The sequence below is a fragment of the Coenobita brevimanus genome, chromosome 87, assembly GCF_032717465.1.
Source record: "Coenobita brevimanus isolate Jiangsu-jjx chromosome 87, ASM3271746v2, whole genome shotgun sequence".
Taxonomy (NCBI): Eukaryota; Metazoa; Arthropoda; class Malacostraca; order Decapoda; family Coenobitidae; genus Coenobita; species Coenobita brevimanus.
In genome coordinates, this window is record NC_137040.1 from 24,911,083 (window position 1) to 24,935,034 (window position 23,952).

The 23,952-nt window shown below is 38.5% G+C and overlaps 1 protein-coding gene across 1 annotated transcript in view; it reads right to left on the minus strand.

Annotated features, from left to right (window-relative positions):
* Nucleotides 1-9,540: 9,540 nt before the first annotated feature.
* LOC145410922 (E3 ubiquitin ligase Rnf121) overlaps nucleotides 9,541-23,952 on the minus strand; it is a 29,716-nt gene continuing 15,304 nt past the window's right edge. Inside the window, exons 4-7 of the mRNA XM_080280965.1 lie at nucleotides 23,479-23,633; nucleotides 16,015-16,243; nucleotides 12,487-12,693; nucleotides 9,541-10,069 (exon numbers count right to left, since the gene is read on the minus strand). Coding sequence (XP_080137091.1) covers nucleotides 9,920-10,069; nucleotides 12,487-12,693; nucleotides 16,015-16,243; nucleotides 23,479-23,633 — 741 coding nt within the window. The 3' untranslated portion in view covers nucleotides 9,541-9,919. The remainder of the gene's footprint in view (nucleotides 10,070-12,486; nucleotides 12,694-16,014; nucleotides 16,244-23,478; nucleotides 23,634-23,952) is intronic.

Genomic DNA, 23,952 nt, shown 5'->3' on the forward strand with positions numbered 1-23,952 from the left:
ATCTATCAACCACAGAGAACCAATCAACTGCTTCTGAAAGGCCATCCTACAGATACAATCCAGTGCTGTACATAACGGATCCAGCACCCCTTTGTGGTAGACAGCATCTCACCAGGGTTAGCTAAATCAAATGGGCACATTTTCACTCACCATCCAATAAGACATTATTAAGTAATTTCTAACTTAAAGTTTATGATGCACAGACACTACTTTAAACGAAAAACACAGCTTTAAGTGAGACATATTTCTCATCCAAGATTAAAGGGTTAAAAGCACAAAAAACACTCATTTCTGCCTTCAAAACAACTTTATAATGAATCACATGAAACATGTAACTGATGAACAGGTGTTAATTCATCAGCAACTTAATAATGAAACAATTAAGTGAAACAACACAAAACAACAGCTAACAGTACTACAGCTGAGTTCATAATGAAACAAAGATGCAACATTTGACTTTTATATTTCCAAGATGAGTCTACAATCAACTGCAAATGTCTTCGTCACAAAATCTGACTTACATATACAATGCAAGTGGGATGTAAAAACTGTACACGGAAGTAAACAACTAAGCAACAAAACCAAAGTCCTAGACACAATGATTTATTCTATCAAAAGGTGACTCTGATGAGAATTTACATATTAAACCCTTCAATCCAATCACACACTTTTCATTTTGTTCAGTCCACCTCCACCACATGACTTTATTCAGCCTAGGCAGGATCTCTAGTACTGAAAGGGGTAACAAAAGCTATATCTAATCCCTACAACACCAAAGCCTCTTCCAAGTTATGATAAAATAGTCTTTAAATTGCAAGAATAATATAGAAAATAAGTTAATGTTTAACTCCAGAATGATCTTTAGTGGTGATGGGGTTAAATACTGTCTATATATATCCCCTTCAGCTTGAAATACCTCTCTCCAGCCAAAGTAAAACCACCCAAAGGCAGGCAGAATAAAATGAAACAAACATCATTGGACTGAAGGGGTTATGCCAATAACACAGTTCAAATAAGAATAATATCTGATCATGGAAGATTGTATGGATGCTGTCTTGCACTGGCTATATAAAAACCTTCTTATAAACATACAGTTTATCGGTGGATGACTTTACATACAGTGAAAACTGATGAGCTGTTCAAATAGATGAGTTAAACCCACGAGTAGAAATTGTGTCCAGGTCAACCCGACATTTGTACTGCATCTTCTCCACATAACTCTTTACTTCCCCGTCAGGAATATACTGTAGAGGTCTGGGGATAGGCTATTTAATCCAAACGTTTAAGGTGAGTGATCAGCTGTTTTTCCCTGAATGGCACTGTGACCAATAAACCTCAGTGCAATGAGACTTTAAACCATTACGGGCCACATTCACCTGAAGCACTTTGATCTGCAGTATCCACATGTGAGTGTAACTCTTCCACATATGATGAGCTTCTGTACACAACTGAATATACATGTGGTATGAACTGACGGAAGTGAACTGAGGGAAGGATACATAAAGGGCTGGAAGTCATTATGCCTGGCAGACTGGCGATTACCCTAAAGTCAGCTGCCTCAATGGTCTCTCCCCATTAACTTCTAATACATTTAGTCCTTTCAGTTCAGTGACATTTTATATTTTGATCTTGCTACCTCCAGACATTTTCTATTTTTTTTTAATTTATTTATTTTTTTTACAGACTTTTCAAATTACAGGAGTTTAATGTAGCAGTGCTTTCTTAGTCTGAATAATATTATCTGTTTGCAGCAAGATTAAAATCAAATGTATGTTACTGGACTGAAGGAACTGAACAATTTGTTGCAGGGATGCTGAAAACTCATGTACACTAAATTCCTACCCATATTATGTTCAAATATTTTAGTAATGAAAAGCAGTTATGAGCCAAAGTTCCTGCTTATCCTCTGCTCCTACTCCTACAACTGGGTGAAGGAAGGTTGTAGCTAATGATTCTCACACAAAAATTATCTGCTGTTGGTATTTTGAAGCATTTTTCATGTGCAATAACAGCATCATCGTGAACTGTTCCTTGTACTCTCCAGAAATGTAGTAGCAATAAGCCCAGCCTCATCTGAAACCTGTAGCTACCTGGAGGAGTGCAGGCTTAAACTGACCATCTCCAGCAGTTCACCATTTTCCTTTGCAGAGAGACAGGAAGAGAACTGAGGGTACTTTGTATAACCAGGCAGTGAAGACAACCAGCCATCTCAGTACCATATGAAGGCATCCCTCTCCAGTGATGCTTCAAACTACTGCAATAACACCAAGCAACAGGTCTTTAGTGTCAATTCTTGGCTACAAACTCTCTCCAGTGAGGGGTAAGACTACAGGATGAGCAGAAAAACTGTGACGAGAGCACAGCATACTTTAAAAAGTTTGTAGGTAAACCATATTGGTCAGTTTGTACCTTCTTCAATGTCTGAAGCACGACAACACTTCCTCACTTCCACATTACAAACTCAGCACAAGATTTAGCCCCTTCAGTCCGGTGCACATTTTATTTTATTCAAACTACCTCAGGTCAATATTACTCAACTTAGGAAGGACCTGTAGCAATGAAGAGGTTAATGAAGGGTATGTCTAATCCCTTCAGTTCACAAAGTCTCTACAAAGCTGATTCAGTTTATCTTAAAAAAAAAAAAAAACAAAAAAAAAGATTGAAGGGGTTAAGTCAAGGTAGAGTTAACATGATGAACTGACTATAATGTCTTTGGGCAACATACAACATGGTAAAGCAGAACCTTGTACTTACATCACTACACTTTAAGTTTCATACCAGCTCAGTCCTGAACTTTCTTCCACAACACATTTCTTTCCATTTGCACTGTCATTTACAGTACCATTAATTTCTTTAGAGGTTATTATGAATGTATCTGTAGCAACTTTCTGTACTTTCAACTTACATCCCTCAGTATGGTTATACAGTTGCTAATGCTTTTTCAGCAGGCTGGTGCAAAACCTTAGTTGCAAAAACAATATTATTTTGTATTGTTTAAGTACCATAATCACAAATAGTTAATAATAACTTTCACTTTTTGAGAAGACAAGTACAAAGCCTTATGCCACTCCATTAATTAAAATGATAATCAAGTACTAAATCCCCACTCCACTGCTTAACATGACGATCGACTATTAAATCCCTTCACCACTAATTAATGCTTTTGCGGTCTTTGGATGTGGATCTGCGTCCAACCTGAAAGTGTCCAACTAGCTCTTTAGACGTGGATCCACGTCCAAACAAGGAAATATCCACCATAAATCAAGAACTGCGTCTGGCGTCCTGAAATATGGTCTGATATTGGCCTGACTGAATTTCCAGTTCGGTCATACTATTTCATTCATGGGAAAATTCGAAAGCATGATAAAAAAACACTTAGAAAAAAGTGGTATAACCATTCTTATGCACTCTTTCAACTTATACTTGTCATTACTATGTTACTTTATGCAATATCATCTTATTTTACAAAGTCTCAGCTTTCTAACAGCATGAAAACAAATCAGGCAATCCAAATATTTTGGGGTGAAAAAATGGTCAGAATAAAAAAAAACTTTAGTGCATGGATTTGGTATTAACATATTTATGCTTTCTTTCAACTTATACTCATCATAACTATTTTACTTTATGCAATGTCACTTTCATTTGTCTTTTGTCTTAATCTACAAAGTCTCAGCTTTCTAATGGTATAAAAACAAATCCGCTAATCCAAATATTTTGGGGTGAAATAATGATTGGATAAGAAAAAAACTTGAGCACACGGCAGAGGAGGAGGGAGGGAGAGCAGGGTGGGGGGAAAACCGGAGGGCTCTGCTGGCTGCAGGGGCGTTGGACCGTGAAAGTGTTAACATGATAACCAAGTACAGTACAGTACTAAACCACTAGAGCGTATCACAAAATGGCTTTGTAGCTGGTGACAAAACAAGCAACAAGATAGACCTGGCCAATGTGTCTCTTGTTAAATCATTCATCCAGAGCATATCTTTTACTCTCCCTGCCTCCACACAATATTATTCAGATCAGGAGACATTTGGCATACAGCAGCTAACGATGGTCATACATCCCTTACAGTCTGAAGTTTTTCAAGGACAAAATCAAGTAATCTGGTGAGTGCATGAATGAATTAACTATGATTTGCTCAATAAAGAGGTTAAATACTCCATACAACAGCAGAGCAACTCATATTTAACTTGCATGGGACAAATGAGGCTGGTCACCTTTGTCTTAAATGTTGGAACTGAGCAGCCAGGCCCTGAGCCCCTACATCCTTCCTCCTCATGATCATCATTCAATCCCATTCTGCCCCATATAAACAGGAGCATAAGGGCCTGCGGCTAGGCTACTCAGTCTGAACATTTAAAGTCAAGGGTGTCCAGCCTCACCTGCCCCCAAGTAGCATTATGTGAGCAATAAATCCCAACTATCCCTCACATGGAACTCATACAGGCTCCATCAAAATGGAGCACCTTAGCCCACTAAACCACTAGGCATCCTTTGGTTCATGAGGAAAAAAGGAATGGACAATGACAATATATAAATAGAAACTTAAATTGCAAAATCAGCCCACCAAATTATATCTTCTACTTGAGGATATCAATGAATTATACTTGCTCTCACTATTTATGTTGTTTATGAAAGACTTCTCATATTGGAGGCATTAGATACAGCCTTCGTCAACCTGTTCACTACAAGAAATCTGCTAAACCCTAAGCTAAATAAAATTACCTGTCTGAAAGCAGGAAGGAAAAAATGACACCACCCTCACCATCATACTTAAAGGATTAAAAGAAACTGATATATTCAGTAGTTAATATTGTCCTTTCTTTAACCATCCATAATGTAATTCTGCACTACCCATCAGAAGCACACGTGCCTAGGCTTCTCAGTCAAGGTATTTAAGGTGAGAATAACCACTCGCTAACACTTATGTGGCATTATGTGAACAATAAACCACAACCACTACTCAGATTTAAACCCTGAGGCAACATCCAATTGGAGAGCCTTAACCCACTAGACCAACAGGGGTCCACTACCATAGTCAATATAAAACTAAGAAAACTTGTGTCCCACTTATCAATAGTCTACCTAACTGTACCTTCACACACACTTTAAGTTTCAAAATAAATAAATAACATGGTAACTGGAATAACTGATAGCCACTACACAAATGCTACCATTTGGACTATATCACCATCACCATCAACCTGACCTTTTTTTTCCCCATACAATGACTGGGTGTGGACTTCATACTCTTGCACTAATGGGATCAGTGGAAGCCTAGGAGACATGATTACTCTAACTATCCATTTCAGATTCAAATTCACTGACCTTGCAACATATTTGAATATTTGACAGCTGATTAGTTTAAGAAAGAGTTTAAGGGCATCAACCCCTTGAATCTTGCGCTCTTTTATATTTAATTACTGCTGCCTTCAAATGACATTCAGCTTAAGAGAAACTTTCAAACTGGAGGAGATATACACTGCCTTCAATATAAGCTCTTTTCTAAGATAAATAAGCAGAATAAAAACATATCACTAAACTGAAGGGATTAACACTTCATTATTACATATAACTACATGCTGTGCAGTACAGTAATACCTCCACACTGCATAATTTAAATTCTCCATCCTCACTAACTTCAGACACTTTTGCTAATGGAAAATTACTGATTGCATCACATCTCATGTCTTCCCATACCTGGTCTCCATGCCGAATATGATGAATTATCCAAGACATATACTGTATTCAAAATGTTGCCAGTTTAATATATTACAAAAATGAGGCAACTTGGGTGTTAAATAAAAAATAAAGATAAAGCACAAGAACATATACATTATTGGGTAAAAAAAAAAAAAAAAAAAAAAAAAAAAAAAAAAGGAAACCTTCTAATCCACTTATGCATTATTGGAATATGGTAGGTTGTTCCTTCAAGTAATTTAATGGAGGGATGGAGTGGAGAGGTATATGAGAGAAGGGGGTGTGAGTTGGGAGCAGGGCAGTGAAATGGCTGGGGACAGGGCGATGTGGAGGCAATTTGTTTGTGGCCACCCCGTACAGGATTAAGGCGTCTGGCAATTCACATAGAAGTTTTATTTCAGTTCAGATCAATCCTGGAGTACAAGGAACATCAACATACATCTACATGTCAAATAAAAGCTATCCAAAAGGGGTGAGTGGGATGCTGGAACCTTTGTATGACATTACTGCAAGGATCTGGATACTTCTCTGCTCAGCACATGTTACAAGAAACCTCATATTCATCAAGCAAAATTCAATTTTTACGAAATGCCGTTTTACCAAAAACGTAGTTTTTCCAATATTCATCTTATAATTATAATTATAATTTACATTAACCTGTTCATTTCAAGGTCCATCACAACACATGTCTGGCATTACCTGCATCCTCAGATAAGCAGGTTTTCAACATACTCTGCAAAAACACATGTATGTTAATGATGGTTGTGTGGTATATAGCTCCATGTTTGTTTTTAAGGTATTCCTGTGTTTTGATATACTGGAGGAAAAAAAAAAAAAAAGTATCATTATCAATGTTCCTTACAAGGATAAAAGTGAATTTCTCCACAGGATAACATGAAAGTGGAACTTTTACATCATCTGGATACTCAGGAAACTAAAACCTAACTCATTCGGGAGTGTGGTATCAGAATGTTTCATCATTTTCAAGATATGATAGATGTGAGGATACCATTACACAAAAAAGAAAAAATAAATTAAGATAAACAGATAAAATTAATCCATCCATCCACCCATCATCCAATCCTATGTTGCCCCATGAGGAGCGTAGGAGCCCGGGGCTAGGTAGTTGGTCCTGACATTTAAGATGAGAGTGACCAGCCTCACTCATCCCTGAGTGGCATTATGTGAGCAATAAACCCCAACCATCCCTTGGATATAAACCTTCACCGGCTCAATCCGATTGGAGTGCAATAATTACCCACTAAACCACCAGGTGCCAATATTTGACTATATGGTTACCACCCAATGTAGTAAATGGTTTCCTGTACCATTCAGATAAACAGAAAAAATTAATTTGAGTTGCAAATGAATATGATATTTCAACATTTTGTCACCTCTTGCATGGGTAGTTGACCATGGATGGAAAGAATGGTCGGCTGTCTGGTCCTTGCTCTTTTTTCATATTAAATAAGAAGACAAACACTGTCTCCTGTAAAGACGCTGTTATCCCACATCCACTCAGGCATCACTTCAACAATATGACACTGCCTGAATAATTTAAGTTACCGATACGAATATGATAGATAAATTTTTTGTAATGTGAAAGAAGAAATTAATCAATGATACTAACCGAAATAATGATTAAGTGTGATGTGATACAATAATTTCATGAATAATTTTGGCACAATATTCAGCTGTGCTTAAGTATAGCATGTTAATATTAATAGTTCTATTTACAAAATATCCATATAGTGTCATCACTAAAAGGAATTAAAACTGAAATCTGTATGATCACCTAATATGATAAGAGTTTGTTACAATAGGACAAGGCAATGCCATTGTTTTGATGGGGAATTGTTCTGACAAGGAAAAAACATGACAACTGATTACAGCTAGAATGAAATATTGGTGACAGTGTGTGTCTTTACTGGTATTTAAATAATTATAGTAATGACTTCCTACAATGATAATTAACCAATTATATTTTAACCAATGTTAGGAAACTAACACTATTTTAATCAACGATTTCTAAATGCCAGAAGATGGTTAAACTGTGAATGTGAAAAATAACACGTTCACCAAAGCAAGGCAGTCGGGGAAGTATCCTGCTGGAATACATGAAGCCCAACTGAAAGTGTCATTCTAATGAAAGACCCATGTCTGTAGTAATGTGTAGTGTCTCTGGCCATTTCGTAAAAAAGAGAATATTACTGGATCTCCAACGACATGGGTATGGGAGAACAAACTGTACCAGAGGCTGTCTTTATCTTCTAAACCTGAGGGCGTCTTTATCATCTAATTCATATCACCAAAGAAATCAATGAACTTCCTCAAGATCACTCCATCCTATGTACATATGGGAAAATGAGTTAAAAGAATGAGAATGTCTTAACCTTGAGTACCATACTACAGCCTGTAGCACAACTCACATCTGATATGGGTCAAGTTCCTATCACTGTGAAATACAGAGGCTCAAAAGTACTATGCCATACAAGTTTAGGCCTCACTAAGCTGAAGAGATGGTGTTCCTGTTATGACTGTAAACCCAGGTGTACGTGATAATGCACGTGACAGACTACGATATAACACTCAGATGTAACTACTACGTTTATCACAATATTGTGTCACAGTCCATCACCTGTTCAAAACGGGATGATGGAAAGGAGGACACTAAAGAGATTTTACCTAACAAGTACTGCTGCCATTCTGGGGTGGGGGGTGGGGGTGGGGGGGGGGAATGCTGGTAAATCAACATGGATATGAGCTGGCAGTGTTGCTCTAGAGAGAGGAAACCATTCCAAGTCATCCTGATGCATGTTGGGGCTTTTGTTGAAAATAAACCAACTGGATATCAATCCCACTTTACTTAACTCTTGCACATCTTTAGAGTAGATTGGTGTTATTCCAAATTATTATCATTTTTGGTTCATTTGCTAACATACAAAGCACAACATTGTACGTGTGACTCAGTAGGAACACAATGTAAACATCAACCATATCACTATAGTTGCTTTACTCTATCTTAGCCCAGATTTTTGTCCTTTTGCAGCTTATTTCACATAGCTCAGTGGCAGAAAATGACAATGCTGTGGCTCTACATCATTGCCATACCACTTCTTCATGATTAACACAATATTCCAGTGGTAATTTATTGTTGCGCCTCAGTACTCAAGATGGAGAGATGACAATTTTCAGCCAAGTTAGGGTAAAGAGACTATAGTTAGTATGGCAAATTAATTAAAACTGTGCTATAAAAATTTACACTCTGCATTCATGTCTTGACCTAAATCATATTTCTCAACCGATCCAACATTATTAATATGGTAAGAACTAGAAAGGAACATCTCAGTAATAAGGTAAAATGTAGTGCAAAAAGGAACAATACTAGGAGTAAAAACATTGCTACTCCTCACCCTGCCCTACGGTGGGAAAGGAGGTCTGGACAACGATGATGATGAACAATAATACCGTACTGAAGGCATGAATATAACTATGTTAGCTCTTTCTGATAATTTTAATACAAACATATTAATCAATAATAACTGGAGAAAAAAAAAAAAAATGCTAAGCAATGGGATTTACTCTTCAGTATACTCCAACTATACCTAGTCAGAGATGGCTGTCCAATCAAATATTTACCTGAACAATTACCTTTCCATAAGTACCATATACAGCACTCTATTCAATCATGTCCTAAGAAATCTAGAGGTCTTTTTATTTGTCTTAAGCCCACAGGATAAGGCCTCTCTCCCTTTAAAAAACTGTATACTTCCATTTAAAAATAAGGGATGAACTTGCACATGAAAATATACACTTACATACAAACACAGCAGCTACATACAAACTTACAAAAAGCATACATACATTCACTTCTGTCTGCACATTCAGATGTTCAACTCCACACTTCACTCTTAAGTGCTGCAGCATAATAATTATTCTTAATGTTTCTTGATACACTTCAACAAGGAGAAGTTATCACTTACTTATCTGTAAATAAACAGTGAACAGTACCATAACTGAATCTGAAAACCTTTTCACCTTTCAACAAAAAACATCACAACAATAGTAGATAAAGGATTCTACATCATTCATTAATTGTTTGAGGCATATGAATATTCTCAATATAATCAGCTTAATAAATACTTATAGAAAAGAAGATTCTATGACTCTCAACTACAAACAAAAATATACATCTGTCTGACTAGATGTGTGGGGTATGTGCTCATTGAAGGCCGAGGTAATTGTTGATGCCCTGGACGAGGAGTATGATGGCGGGTTGCCACGCCACCAGCAGCCGGATCCAGTCCAACAGCTGTCCATAGAACACGTGAGGCTTCTCCCATGGGTTGCAAAACATCTTCTTTAGGTCCACCTGCGACAGATACCAGCTATTACTCTACTGACGTACATAAATTAGGTGGTGCAAAACACAGAAGACAGCGGCATCCTTTCAGTACAAAGATGTAGTAAACCCCTTTAAACCAAATTTCTGCTATACTGACCACTCTGACCCTACCAAACAATTCCCTCACACAGTGAACCAATGGTCAAAACAGTGATGGAACATGGCCACCAGACCAAATGAAAGGTACATTATTTTTTTTTTGTTCCATTGCTTATTTCTTACTGACAATATATAATATTTATCAGTATATAGTAGTATAAAGGTATACATTATTAACCACACACACACACACACACACACACAAACAGTGAACATACATAATTCTGTTAGGTATCCACCAAGTGAGATTTAGTGTATGGTACTGCATATTGTGCCTTGGTTCATTAAGGCTGACCCTACCGAACGTCAACCAAATTAAACTATCAGATCTATAGTCAGCCTCTTCCACCAACTGGTTCAATAGTGATGGTTCGCTGTATTCTTTGTTTTGTTCTTGATACCTACAGATGACTGTATTCAACTCAGGAAAGATCTCTTGCTCTGAAAGGATTACTGATGATTGTACAGTATCTAACCGATCAAGTTCAAAACATCTTTCCACAGCTACACAGCGTTGTCTGAAAGCAGCAAGAATATATGCCTAATAAACAGTTGTCATTGCAGCCAAGTGGTCAAGTTCTTTATTTCCCTAACATTTCAAACTACAGTATACACAGACAATCTTCACAAAGAATGTACAACATGGGAGAAATAAAGATTTTAAGCTCATTCCTGTAACATCCCTCAAACCCTTTTTATCCACTTGTGAATTAGTCCTATATTACTGAGGGATATTTGCTTTTCACTGAAAGCTCTGTGATGGGTATACTGTACAGTGGAGTAGCTGTATTACTTTTCCCTTAAGTTGGCCCATATTTATGTCCTGTTGCAGCTTATTTTACGTAGCACAGTGACAGAATAACGCAATACTGTGGCTCTACAACCTTTCCATTGCACTTCTTTGTGACTAGCATCAAGTTCTGGCATTACTCTCTTGTTGCAACTCAGGATCCAAAACAGAGAGGGGGCATGTTTAGACCAAATTAAAATTGAAAGGGTGTAGTACTGTATTTCTGAGTTAGAAGAATGATCATGAAACAGAACTACCCTACAGTGGGAGGTTGCAAAGCAGACCACAAAGGAGGACATATATATAGCAAATGAGTACTGTATGTACGAAAGCAAGGTAGAGGATGAGGAGGCTACGGAACTGACAAAGGACTGAGCTGGCTGGATGACTTTTGTAAGAGAGAGTGCATGATAAAGATTTGGCACTCCCTTTTTTACTTGACAGTTGTTGGATTGATCCCCACCTGTGAGGTGGGGCTTGAATAGTGGGTGAATAAGTGTGTGGCAAGTTTCCAAGTTTCACTGGGCATGTTGGTTATCATGTTTTTCTCTTTCCATGCTTTATTGACCCTAGCTTACCTCATCCTTGGGTGGGAAAGTATGAACATGATGATGATGATTTATTCTACAGGGGGTATTAACTTTGGAGTAATTTTATGGGTGTAACCATATAACCAAATTATGGCATCTGGTGGTTTAGTGGGTGATCAAGGCACTCTAATCGGACTGAGCCTGTGCAAGTTTATATCCAAGGGATGGTTGGGGTTTATTACTCATGTAATGCCACTCAGGGATGAATGAGGCTGGTCACTCTCATCTTAAATATCAGGACCAACTTGCCAAGCCCTGGCCTCCTACACTTCTCATGGGGCAACACAGGATTACATGATGATGATGATAATTAAACCTGACATTGTTAATGGGAAGACATGCCCTCTTAACAATTATTGTTATCTAAACACATGATGGAAATTAAAAAGAGGTCTCACCTTTTACTTCCTTGCTTACTGGAATTCACGGTCTAACCATTACCTATCCCCACAGGTGTTTTAGAATTGTCATAAATTTACAACTTGGCCTGCATCTTCATGTACTGTCTTGTACTTCACTTTACAAATACTGTATGTACAGCCATAACCCATTCAGTGCTCTCTGTCAATTAATCCCTTCAATATGATGGTAATCTCCCCTGAATTCTTCAATCACCTTATGATTTTATTACATTTTGGAGAGAACCCAATTAGAAGCAATCTTCATTAACCTCTTTGGTACAGTGTCTTCTATATTATTCTTATCATATCCAGATTATATTATTCAACTTAAGGATGAACCCTCAGATTTGGGGGGTTAAGGATTCTATTCAGCTGAATGATACAGTTAGCATTTTTGATACATTACACTAAAAAAAAAAAAAAAAAAAAAAAAAAAAAAAAAAAACAAGGCAGATTTATATCACACAAAAGCTAGGTTTCCCTCCATCTGCATGAACAACCCACCTTCTCTTTACAGTATGGACAGGTCTGCTTCTTGCCAACAATACACCATCCCCGGATACAAAATTCATGGAAGGTGTGGCCACAGGAGAGTCGATATGTATTCTCGATGATGCCCTCCTCCCCCTCTGGCACCAGCTGGGGGTTGCCACATACTGCACACACCCCAGGCTCAAGTGTACGAACGGGCATCCCGTGGGGTGTATAGTACTGCAAGTCACAACAAAGAACAGTGGTGTGAGTGGTGACAATTATGGTACTAAACGTCTATGATAAAGTAGCCTATATTATGGTCACAACTGTAGCTGGGAGTTTCATAATTAACATCATGTGCCACATGTACATTCTATACTATAATTACGGTGCTCCAATCGGATTAAGCTGGAGAAGGTTTACATCCAAGGAGTGGTTGGAGTTTATTGCTCATGTAATGCCACTTAGGGATGAGTGAGGCTGGTCACTCTCATCTTAAATGTCAGGACCAACTTGCCTAGCTGCAGGCTCCTACACTTCTCATGGTGCAACATAGGATTGGATGATGAATGATATATATATATATATATATATATATATATATATATATATATATATATATATATATATCATCATCATCATCCAGACCTCCTTTCCCACCCTAGGGCAGGGTGAGGAGTAGCAATGTCCAGACAGCCCAAATTTGTCCAATCCAATGGGTCACGCTTCCATTCACTCACCATTCAAGCCCCTGGAATCCTGGCTTTATCTGATATGCCAAAAACATTCACCCCGTTCTGCAGCTTCACATAGACATATTTGACAGAGTCAATCCAAATGCTGTCACGTTAAAAAGGGGTGCCAAATCCCAGGTTATGCACTTCAAACAAAATTCATCCAGCCAACTCGGTCTCTTGTCAGTCTCTTGACCTTAATAACTTCCATACCTGTCTTCCTCACACACTCATCCACCATACCCCTCCACCTTCTCCTTGGTCTAACCTGCCTCCTTCCTCCTTCAAATTCACTCAGATATACCTTTTTCATCACTCTATTGTCATCCATTCTCTTCACATGACCAAACCATCTCAATACACTCTCTTCAATTCTGGTGTTCACAAACTTTTTCATTCAGCACTGTTCATGAATCACACTATTCCGTATCCTATCCACTCTCAGACACCACATACATTCCTCAGCAGACCTGTCTCCACTGCTCATACTCTTGACTTTTCATTTTCATCCCACACCAAGGTCTCACATCTGTATGTTAGCTGGCACTAACACTCCTTCATGTAAGCCTCACACAGCTGCAACACTCAAGCCTCTGTTTTTAACAAGGTTTTCATAGCTCCAGCTACTTTCCTTCCTTGTGTCACACTAATTTACACTTCTTTTGCACTTTTTCCTCTCATTTCTGTCACTGTACCCAGGTATTTGAACTCTCTCACCAATTCCAGTTCCTCTCCATTCAGTAACATCACACTGGGAGTCACCTTCTCTCTCAATAACCATCACTTTACTCTTTTCTACATTTACAGTACTGTTAAGGCATGACGCTCACAGACATCTACAAAACTCTGCACTAGTCTACCAAGCTCTCGTCTGGCATTTGCAAGTAGCATTGTATCATCAGCATACAACAAATTTGAGATATTCCATCCATCACCATTCATTACCAATGAAATCCCTCTCTCCATTTATCGTGTTTTTACTTCTCTCATCACCCCATCCACATTTGTATCCTGAACAACCATGAGGACATCACACAACCTTGTCGCACACCCACACTGATCGTGAACCAATCACTTACATATTCATACATACATACATACATATATATATATATATATATATATATATATAAGAGGAGGAAGATATCAGAAAAATTCCTGGTGTCTTACCATGAGCTGGTACCATTCAAATATTACACAGTATGAAGTGTTCATGCCATACAGCAGATCCATACAGAGTAAAACAGTCAAACACTAAGTATACACAAACTGAAGTACTGTAAAATGTGTAATTAACTACATATGGTACATACAAACATTGTGTCCCTGCACACTGTAGCACTAACCTATCTCCTTAGTTACATTCTTTGCATCAACATTGTGAGTAACATGGATAAAGACAGTGTGGCCAGCAGCTAATGGACTGTTAGTGTAAATAGTGTAGCCTATGTAACTCTGTCTATAAAATATGCTTCAATCAATGTTATGATGACTGGTGTGTTGTTGTGGATCTAGTGATAATACTGTCAATGACATTTTATGTACACTTCTGTTAACAATATTTTGATTATTCTGATAATTTTGTAGGGTTCATTGTGACGCATAACACTGTTTAAAACAAAAAATCGGCTTCCAGTAACATGTGTAATGCTTGCAGCAATGGCAGTTAGCTACCACACTTTTGTTAACAGCAAAATTACAAAAACATACAATGATGATGTGGATACACTTTGAAACATGCCCATCATTCATCAAAACTGTGTATACTACTGTTCATAAACACCTATGTAAAGTCATGGGTGGGTTAGGAGTAGGGTAGGATTGATACACAGTATTTTGATGAAACAGAAGACAGTTGAAGTTGACAGAGGTATGATATAGGTCTGGTTATTTGACAGTTCCAGACAAGGCATTAACATATGAGTGACCACCCCACAAGTTCAGTGGCAATCAGTCAGGCTCGAACCCACTATTCAGAGAATCCTCCAAATGGGTGACCTGCACTAAACTGACTGAGCCACCAAATTGCCCCACACATACCTGTGTTGGTGCTGATATGACTTGTGTAACAAAAACTACTGGTAATCTCAATTATGAATGTCTACTAAAATGCCCCTAGTCACTGCTTCGCCGATGTGGAACTGACTCTCAACTTTTCCGATAGCACTGTTGCCAGCAAGTTACCTATAATGTTTCCCTTTGGTGTGGATACAATCTAATACAAAATAAACTTACAGTACAGTATAGTACTGGTATATCAAATATTAAGAATATTCATAGCTATATAATTAAAATGCATTATTATTTTCATGGAGTTGTGAATGAAACTTAACAAATCACCATAAATTTGGAGGGGAGAGAACAAGTTTTACCTGGGTTTATAAGAAAAAGGTCACTGTTTCATTGTCAGAGTTCTATCATCTTAAGTAATGGAGGTCAGCTTATACCTCACATGGATTATGTGAGCCCAGTGGACTGCAAGGTTAATCTGCCCTTCTGTAGTTCACTATCCTCCTTTTGAAGGATATGGAGGGAGCTGTGGGAAGTTTGTGTAACAGAGTAGCAGAGCCATCCAGTTATACTAAGGCCACAACATACGGCATCCCTCTTCGGCGCACCCAAAAATTCAATATAAGCATATGATGACAGATGGTTTTCGATGCCTACTGACTAAGTAACGGTCATCCAAGGCAAACATTCAATTTTTGCTAAGGCAGATATTCAGCATTTGTTCCCTAACTTCCACAAACTATGACATGTAACCACTGAATATACAATCCAGGTTTTTAAGTATGAACAACAACAGAAAAAATAAAGTACTTACACCAATGTGTGACGCCATTTTGTCAGCACATACTTCAGCTACATCTCGCCCCAGCACACCATAATAGAGACCATAGAATATCAAGAGCAGGCCGGCGTCCATCCACACATTGGCCTTCACCCGAAACAGCAAATTGAAGCCCATCATGGTCACCATTATGATGATGTAGCCAAATATACCAAGGCCACAGCAGATCTTATATATCAGCAGGAACCACTTATACACTTGTCTAGTAAAAGAGAAGGAAATTCTGAAGTCAGCCAACAAATACATATTTGGCATTCTTATGAGTACTGGGTTAAAGCACTCAAAATGGACAGTGGTCCATAGAGGGTTTAAATCCATGAAGTGGTTGGGGTTTATAATCATCATTAACATCAAATCTCCAACATCATCATATTTCCATCATCAACCAGACCTTCTCTCCCACCAAAGGGTAGGGTGATGGGGTGAGGTAGCATCCATAGAGCTACTGAGGTTTAGTGGATGTTTAATTCAAAGTTAAATTTAAAAAAACATTAAGTTGTCAGAGGGTGTAACATGCATATTAGAAATCTGTACTCTGTGAGAAAAATCCTGAATAAACGTTGCCTCTGAACACTGGTCCGTGCAGTGGTCCTGTCTCATGTTGATTATTATAATTCACTGTGGACTGGTCTTCCAAATAATATACTAACAAAATTTCAGTCTGTGTTGAACAGGGCAGCAAGGCTTATCTTTGGTCTCCCCCCCAAGAATCTCGACTATCCTATTCCTAATTCAGCTGCACAGGTTACCAGTAAAGGCTAGAAATGAACTGAAAGTGTGTCTTATAACATTTAAGGTTCTTAAGTTTGGTGAACAGAAGTATCTTGCTGAATTGTTGAAATTCCCATCGGTATGATTGGTGTGGTGGTATGTAGTGAACAAGATTCCTTGTGTCTTGACGAGCCTGGAGCCATTCATCAGTCATCTTTCCCCGATTGTTCTTTTGTGTATTGAGCCCCAAGGTTATATAGTAAACTGCCATTGTCAATGAGACAACTCTCTTCTGCTGAATCCTTTAAGAGATGACTGAAAGGTTTTCCCTTTTCAAAATGCCATGACCTGGTGAGAGATACTGTGATGGATGATTACAGGGTTTAATTATTGCCATTTTCACATTTTCTTTCTTTCCTTTTTTTTTTTTTTTTTTTTTTAAATACACTGATGAAGTTTGTATTGTATATGATAGATGTCAAAATTCTTGTAACTAAAAATAATGTACACTATATGTGTATTGAGCACTACTGAATTCCCACTGGAAGAACTGGCACCTTTAGGAAACGAAAGACCAGATTACTATTATTATTATTATTACTACTATTATTATTATTATTATTACTATTATTATTATTATTATTACAGTATTATTATTAACTGTATTATTATTACACATAAAGCCACTCAAAGGCAAGTAACTGGTCATTCTTGCCTTAAATATCTGGGCTGAGTATCCTAGCCCCCACTCCCTATGCTCTTGACTGGCAATAAAGGGATCCATTATTCAATAACTGATCAACATACAATACACACTCCCCATTATAAGCTGCCTTTTTACACAGGCATGTCTTTATTTTTCTGTATAATAAATCCAAAGTATATTAAAAAAAAAAATGCCTACCAAAGTTCCACTGCTACATATACACCTGATATACATTACCAGCTAGTGCCACTTTACAGTATTTTGATGAGTTTTTGATATTCTGAAGTACACTCTCAACTTACAATGACAGCCTGTAAATGAGGAGAAACCACTCACATATACGTATGCCACAGAGCACAATACTGACGAGGCACAGTATATGTGAACGAGTCTGAAAGCAGGAGGAAGCATATATGATAAATTAAAGTTTGGGAATGGAAACTGATCAGGCTAGGGAACTCACAGGGGACTGAGCTGGTTGATGATTATGAGGTCCGTCCAAAAAGAAACCAAACCTTTTAAATAGTGCACCAACTAGCCAGTGTAGCATGATCGCGGCAGGAGCACTGTGTAGCACCGACTTTGAGCTTTAGTTTAACATGAGTCGCATCACACCACGTTACTTAGTAAAAGAGGTACACGTGCTTGAGTGACCATGTGTTTAATGCACTTGGAGATTAGTTGCATGCTGAATAATGAAGGATCTTGAGAAGCAACATGTTTGCATGAAATTCTGTTTCAAACTGGGAAAAATGTCATAACAGCTGATGAAATACGGGTGTTGGTCAATAATGTCAAAATAAAAAGGCAGTCATTGTAGTGGGTTGGAACACATCACTACGACCGAGAAAAAAGCACGTCAGAATTGCTCAAATGAGGTGATGTTGATTGTCTCTTTTTTACTGGATAGATATCATTTATCATGAGTTTGTTAAGCATGGTCAGACAGTCAATAAAAAGTTTTACTTGGACATCCTGAAGCATCTGAGGGAGGCAGTGTGAGGAGGAGGCCCAAGGTGTGGACAAACAAAACCTGGATGCTGCACCATGAAAATGCACCTGCTCAAGTGTTGCTTCTCATCTGTGACTTTTCACGATGACTATTGTTTCCTAGCTGCCCTACTCTCCATATTTGGCCCCTGCAGATTTTTTTTTTTTTTTTTTTCTCCCTAAGTTGAAATCCACCTTGAAAGGTTGCGATTACAGACAACAGAAGAGATAGAAGAAAATTTGCCAAGTGAACTAAATACACATTCACTTAAGCAAGGGTACCTCAATGAATAAGTGATGTGGTGTGATGCAGCTAGTGACAGACTAAAGCTCAAAGTCACCACTACATAGCACTCCCATTGTGATCATGCTGCACGAGCTAGTTGGTATCCATTTATTAATTCATATATATATATATATATATATATATTTTCTTTTACAGACTTTATATGTAGAGGTGAATGTGATATGTCTGGAATGCCTTTTAAAACTTAGCACTCAATGAAATGACTCTGCCTGGCACCTAAAAGTGAAGTGCATCTATATAAGAAAACAAAAGCGCACATGGCTGGACCCATGAGATGATGATATACATTAGTCTTCATACAACAGGAGATAGGTTATGCAGAACCTCATGCAAAATCAAGTTCATGCTAAAACGTGACATATACAGTATTTTCTTGTAAAATAGAGGGTTAGGTTCTAGAAGCCTCATATTTTTCATTAAGAATATTTTTAAAAATAGATTATTACAAATATGTCTTCCTTAAGACACCCATGACAGTGTGTTTACGTACAATCTCACCAATCTCACAGACGGGACACATCGGTGCATATTGCATTCCAACCTAACCTAACTGATTAGTTTTGCTCCCTAATAATCCCCGTAAAAATTTTAATTACCATGGATTGCCACTAAGCCCCCTGAAAGTCCTCATTACCAATCAAGCAAAAACTTTTGACCTCAACATCAAGTGAATAATGGCACCCCAGCATCACGCATATTTTGGCAGGAATCACTTTCAGCACTCATTAAAATATATATATATATATATATATATATATATATATATATATCAGTGTGAAACTATTTTTGAAAGCCATTAGTAAAAAAAAAAAAAAAAAAAAGCTACAAAGTTGTTTGCATGCAGTTACTGCGTATTTCTCACTTCTCATATGCAGTACACGCGAATGCAGTAATTGTGAATAATAAATAAGTCTGCCAAGCAGTATAATTTGTATAAAAGTATAATTCACAAGAAATGAACTCACTGCAGTGTCATCACATATCGTAAGGTCCAAACTTTCTTGACCAAAGACTGTCAATTCATAACAAAGACCAGGCACAAAGCTTCCCCCCCCCCCACACACATTGCACTAAAGGCGAAAACATGAATTTTACTGCTCCTTCATCATTAACTTTTTTTTCCCAACAAAGAAAACTATCCACATCATAAACACACCCGACACATTATCTGTCTGATCGTTTGCATTTAAACTCCCACACCACATGCCACTTCGTCTAACAATTTCACATTTTCATTTAGAATACAGTAAATACTTTTCTTGTGTTCATAGCATTTTCAGGGTGCTTAGGCCTAACTAAAGTTAGTTTGGAACCACTTGCTCAGAGTTCTGAGAGGAAATGAGGTGCAAGGAAATAAGCAAATAAGCTTCTCATTACAGTGACTGTCCACACAACATTGAGGCAGGCTGTGGCAGGTGGTATGGGACATGGGATATGTGGGTCAGGTTGGGTTGAGGAAGTCAATCAGTGACCGACAAAAGCATAACACATGAGTTGTATCTGGAAATCCAATACCTAAATGCACTCACTTCTCACAGTTTCTCTGCGCAACTGAGTGGTATTACCATACTATTAATTATTGGAGAAATTAAATGCCCGTGTTATTGTAAGATCGTTGTTTCTTTTTGTCTTAAATCGCGACTCTGCTGTACAAGAATTCATGATTACATGAAGATAAAATACAGCAAATCCTCATTACACACTACCTTATTAACAGCCATTTCTGCCATGAATTCTATGATAAATTGCTGAAAAATTGCCAACTGAAGCTCCACTGACACCTATAAAGCTGATCTGTAAGCATTATCAACTGTATGGAAAAAAATCTGCGATATATTTTCACACAAACCTGGCCTAGAACAAAGACTGCATTTAATGTGAGGACATCATTGACATTCTAACAGGACTTCTCTGCTATATAGTTGGTCCTTGTTACATCCACGAGTGATAGTTCAGAGACTTACGTTACAAATTTGGCCACGAGTGGCAAAAATCTGCAAAAACTGGCAACCCCCCCCCCAATAGAGCCTGTGCAGTTATAATCAAACTACTGTATGTGACTGTCTAAAAACCCTTGGCAGTGCTCCCAAATATCATCAGAAATTAAGATCTACAGGTAAGCCCTTAATTCACGCGAGGGTTATGTTCCCAGACCCTTCGCGTATGTGGGAAATTTGTATATACATTCTGCCCTTGTGTGCACATAATTAAGCATGTCTACTAAGTATATTACATCTGAATAACACTGTTTATGCATTACATACACCTTATAAACTAGCATAAAGTATGAAAAACAACAAAAATGTAAGAAATTTAACACTGAAACCTGACAAGCACAAGCGTAGGTGGACACACTTCAGCAGTCTGGTGCACAAACCCTCACTGCCTCCCATATGCTACATTCTGCCTTCTATATTGTCCAAACAGTTGACTCGTTCACCCCAAACATACGGTTCCAAGCCAGTTCACAGGCATAGGTGAAGACACTTTAGCACAGTCTGGTGCACTAGCCCTCACTGACTCTCGTATGCTACGTTCTGTCTTCTTTATCATAAGAACAGTTGACTCACCCCAAACACACGGTTCAGAGACAATTCACCATGAAGTCAATTCACCATCAAAACATGGACAATTCCGTCATTCTATAATTATACTTATTACTGATTAATTAATACTTTAATAACTAATTTTCAGGTAGATTTTATATCTCATATAAGTAAAAAACTAGTGTACTGTACTTGCTAAATAAACTGGTATGTAAATAAATGACGGGGAATCGTCCTGGCGGGGAATTGTCGCCGACATTCCTCCCTTAAGTTTGTCCAACACTTTAACTTTCTCTGTCAGCAACATCACTTTACTAGTCCGTTTTGGTGTGTTACCACATGCATCACTAGCACTAGGCTTAGGCCCCAGGTTGGCAGACAAGGCAAGCAATCACTGGAAGGCAGAAAAATAAGCCACAAATAACGATTCGCGAGTCATGCATGGTTCGACCGTCGGATTCAAACTGACTGTGTGGACCGACCTTACACACACACACACACACACATATATGTATGCACACAGGCAGCAGGTAGGCATTTTTATATTTTATTTATTTCTCTTGTATATTAAAATTATTTATTTGAATACCATAATTTTGTTTTAATTATTGTACGAAAAATTCGTGGATAACCGAAATCGCGTGAAAAAAGTTCACGTGAATTAAGGGCTTACCTGTACAGTACTTGTTCAAACTGTACAGTACTGTATTCTGAGATGGCTCATTAACCTGCATAAAACCAAAATGACAAACAGTGGCTCTGCAAATACGGATGTCCAATTGTAAAGTCATCTAGTGGCTGCAATAACAAAATATAAACTAATTCACTTGATTTAATAGGTTTAGTAAGGATTATCTGTCTGGATGTTGCTACTCCCCACCCTGCCCTAGGGTGGGAAAGGAGGTCCGGATGATAATGGTGATGATGATGATGATGAAGATGAATAACAACTGACAGATCTAATTTTCAGAGTTATTCTATTATCTAGATGCCTTGTGGTCTAGTAACCGAAAGTGCCAGCTGGGATGAAGATCATGGGCTCTGTACATCTATGCAAAGTGCTAAGGTGGTTAGAAGTTTTTCAGTTCTGTAATGTTACCAGGGGTGTAGGCTATAGTAGCCGCAGCGAGAAATGAACGCTGTGGTGGGGCAGCCGGTCATCCGGGGATTCCCCCACTGTAGCCATATCTACATGTCACCGACCATAGAGGTAGGATGTCACCGACCATCGGCCACCGCTGCAGCCCCGCTCCATGATCCTTACCCTGTGTCTCTGGCTTTCTCTTTCTCTCTCAGTTTCTATATAAACTGCTGTATTTCCGAAACTAATTATGAAATTATTATGACTTTTGTTCCACACCACCACTGAGGTAAAAATCAAGGAGAGTTTTCTGTATAAAGGTTTCCCCCCCCTTGTCTGAGGGCAGGTCAGTTCTGGCGAGTGTATAATTATAGGTCAGGCGGAGGTATCGGCAGAATTCGCACTCCCGCTCATATGCCACATTTAGGAGGGGGGGGAAACCTTTATACAGAAAACTCTCCTTGATTTTTACCTCAAAGGTGGTGTGGAACAAAAGTCATAATAATTTCATAATTAGTTTCGGAAATACACCAGTTTATATAAAAACCGAGAGAGAAAGAGAAAGCCAGAGACACAGGGTAAGGATCATGGAGCGGGGCTGCAGCGGTGGCCGATGGTCAGTGACATGTAGATATGGCTACAGTGGGGGAATCCCCGGATGACCGGCTGCCCCACCACAGCGTTCATTTCTCGCTGCGGCTACTATAGTCACTAGCCCTTAGCCCTTGCAGCCTGAGGATATACTTTGCATCAAATTTTGGATAATGGTAACAGATGATCATCTGGAAGACTGACTAAGAATAATATAGACAGAGATAACATAGTAGAAATGGACACAGCTGCTGACCTAGATGTAGATGGGTCAAGGGGCTGCTGCAGAAAGAAATGATGGATGGATGACATATGGAAAGATAGAGGATGGATGGATGATAGACTGAGAATGGGAAAATGGATGACCGATAAATACAATGAGAATGGACGGATGATAAACACATACAGATGATTGATGGACAGATGACAGATAGATAAGACAGACAGGATGCCAAACTAATATGGAAAGCAATAACATGGTAGAAAGATGGACTATGCTTCTGACCTAGGTGTAGTGGGGTCAAGTGGTCGCTCCAAGGCCTTCTTGACGACGATGATGGTGATGGATGAGAACACCAGCCAGATGAAGATAAACCGCCACCAGTGGTTGTGGAGACACAGGATAAATGGGATCACCCACACCCCTATCATACTCACTAACTGCAACAAAGAGGCATAGCTATATTCTTTTTACCTTGACCTATATCCTATTAGACAGCAGATTCCCTCTTTAACCACTGCACCACAGTACCACCTCCCTTACAGAAGTATTGCACAATGTAACTTTGGTGGAGGGTTAGTGCCCCTCCCCGTAAAACAAATAACTCAAAGTCAAATGACCACCCCTTACGGGATTATGGCGTCTGGCAATAGATAGATAGAACCTCTACTACCTAATGATGGCTTACCCGAGTACAATGTCTAGTGCTGGCAAGAATAAAATGAAAAAATGCCTAGGCTGAGGTGTCACTGAGACTGT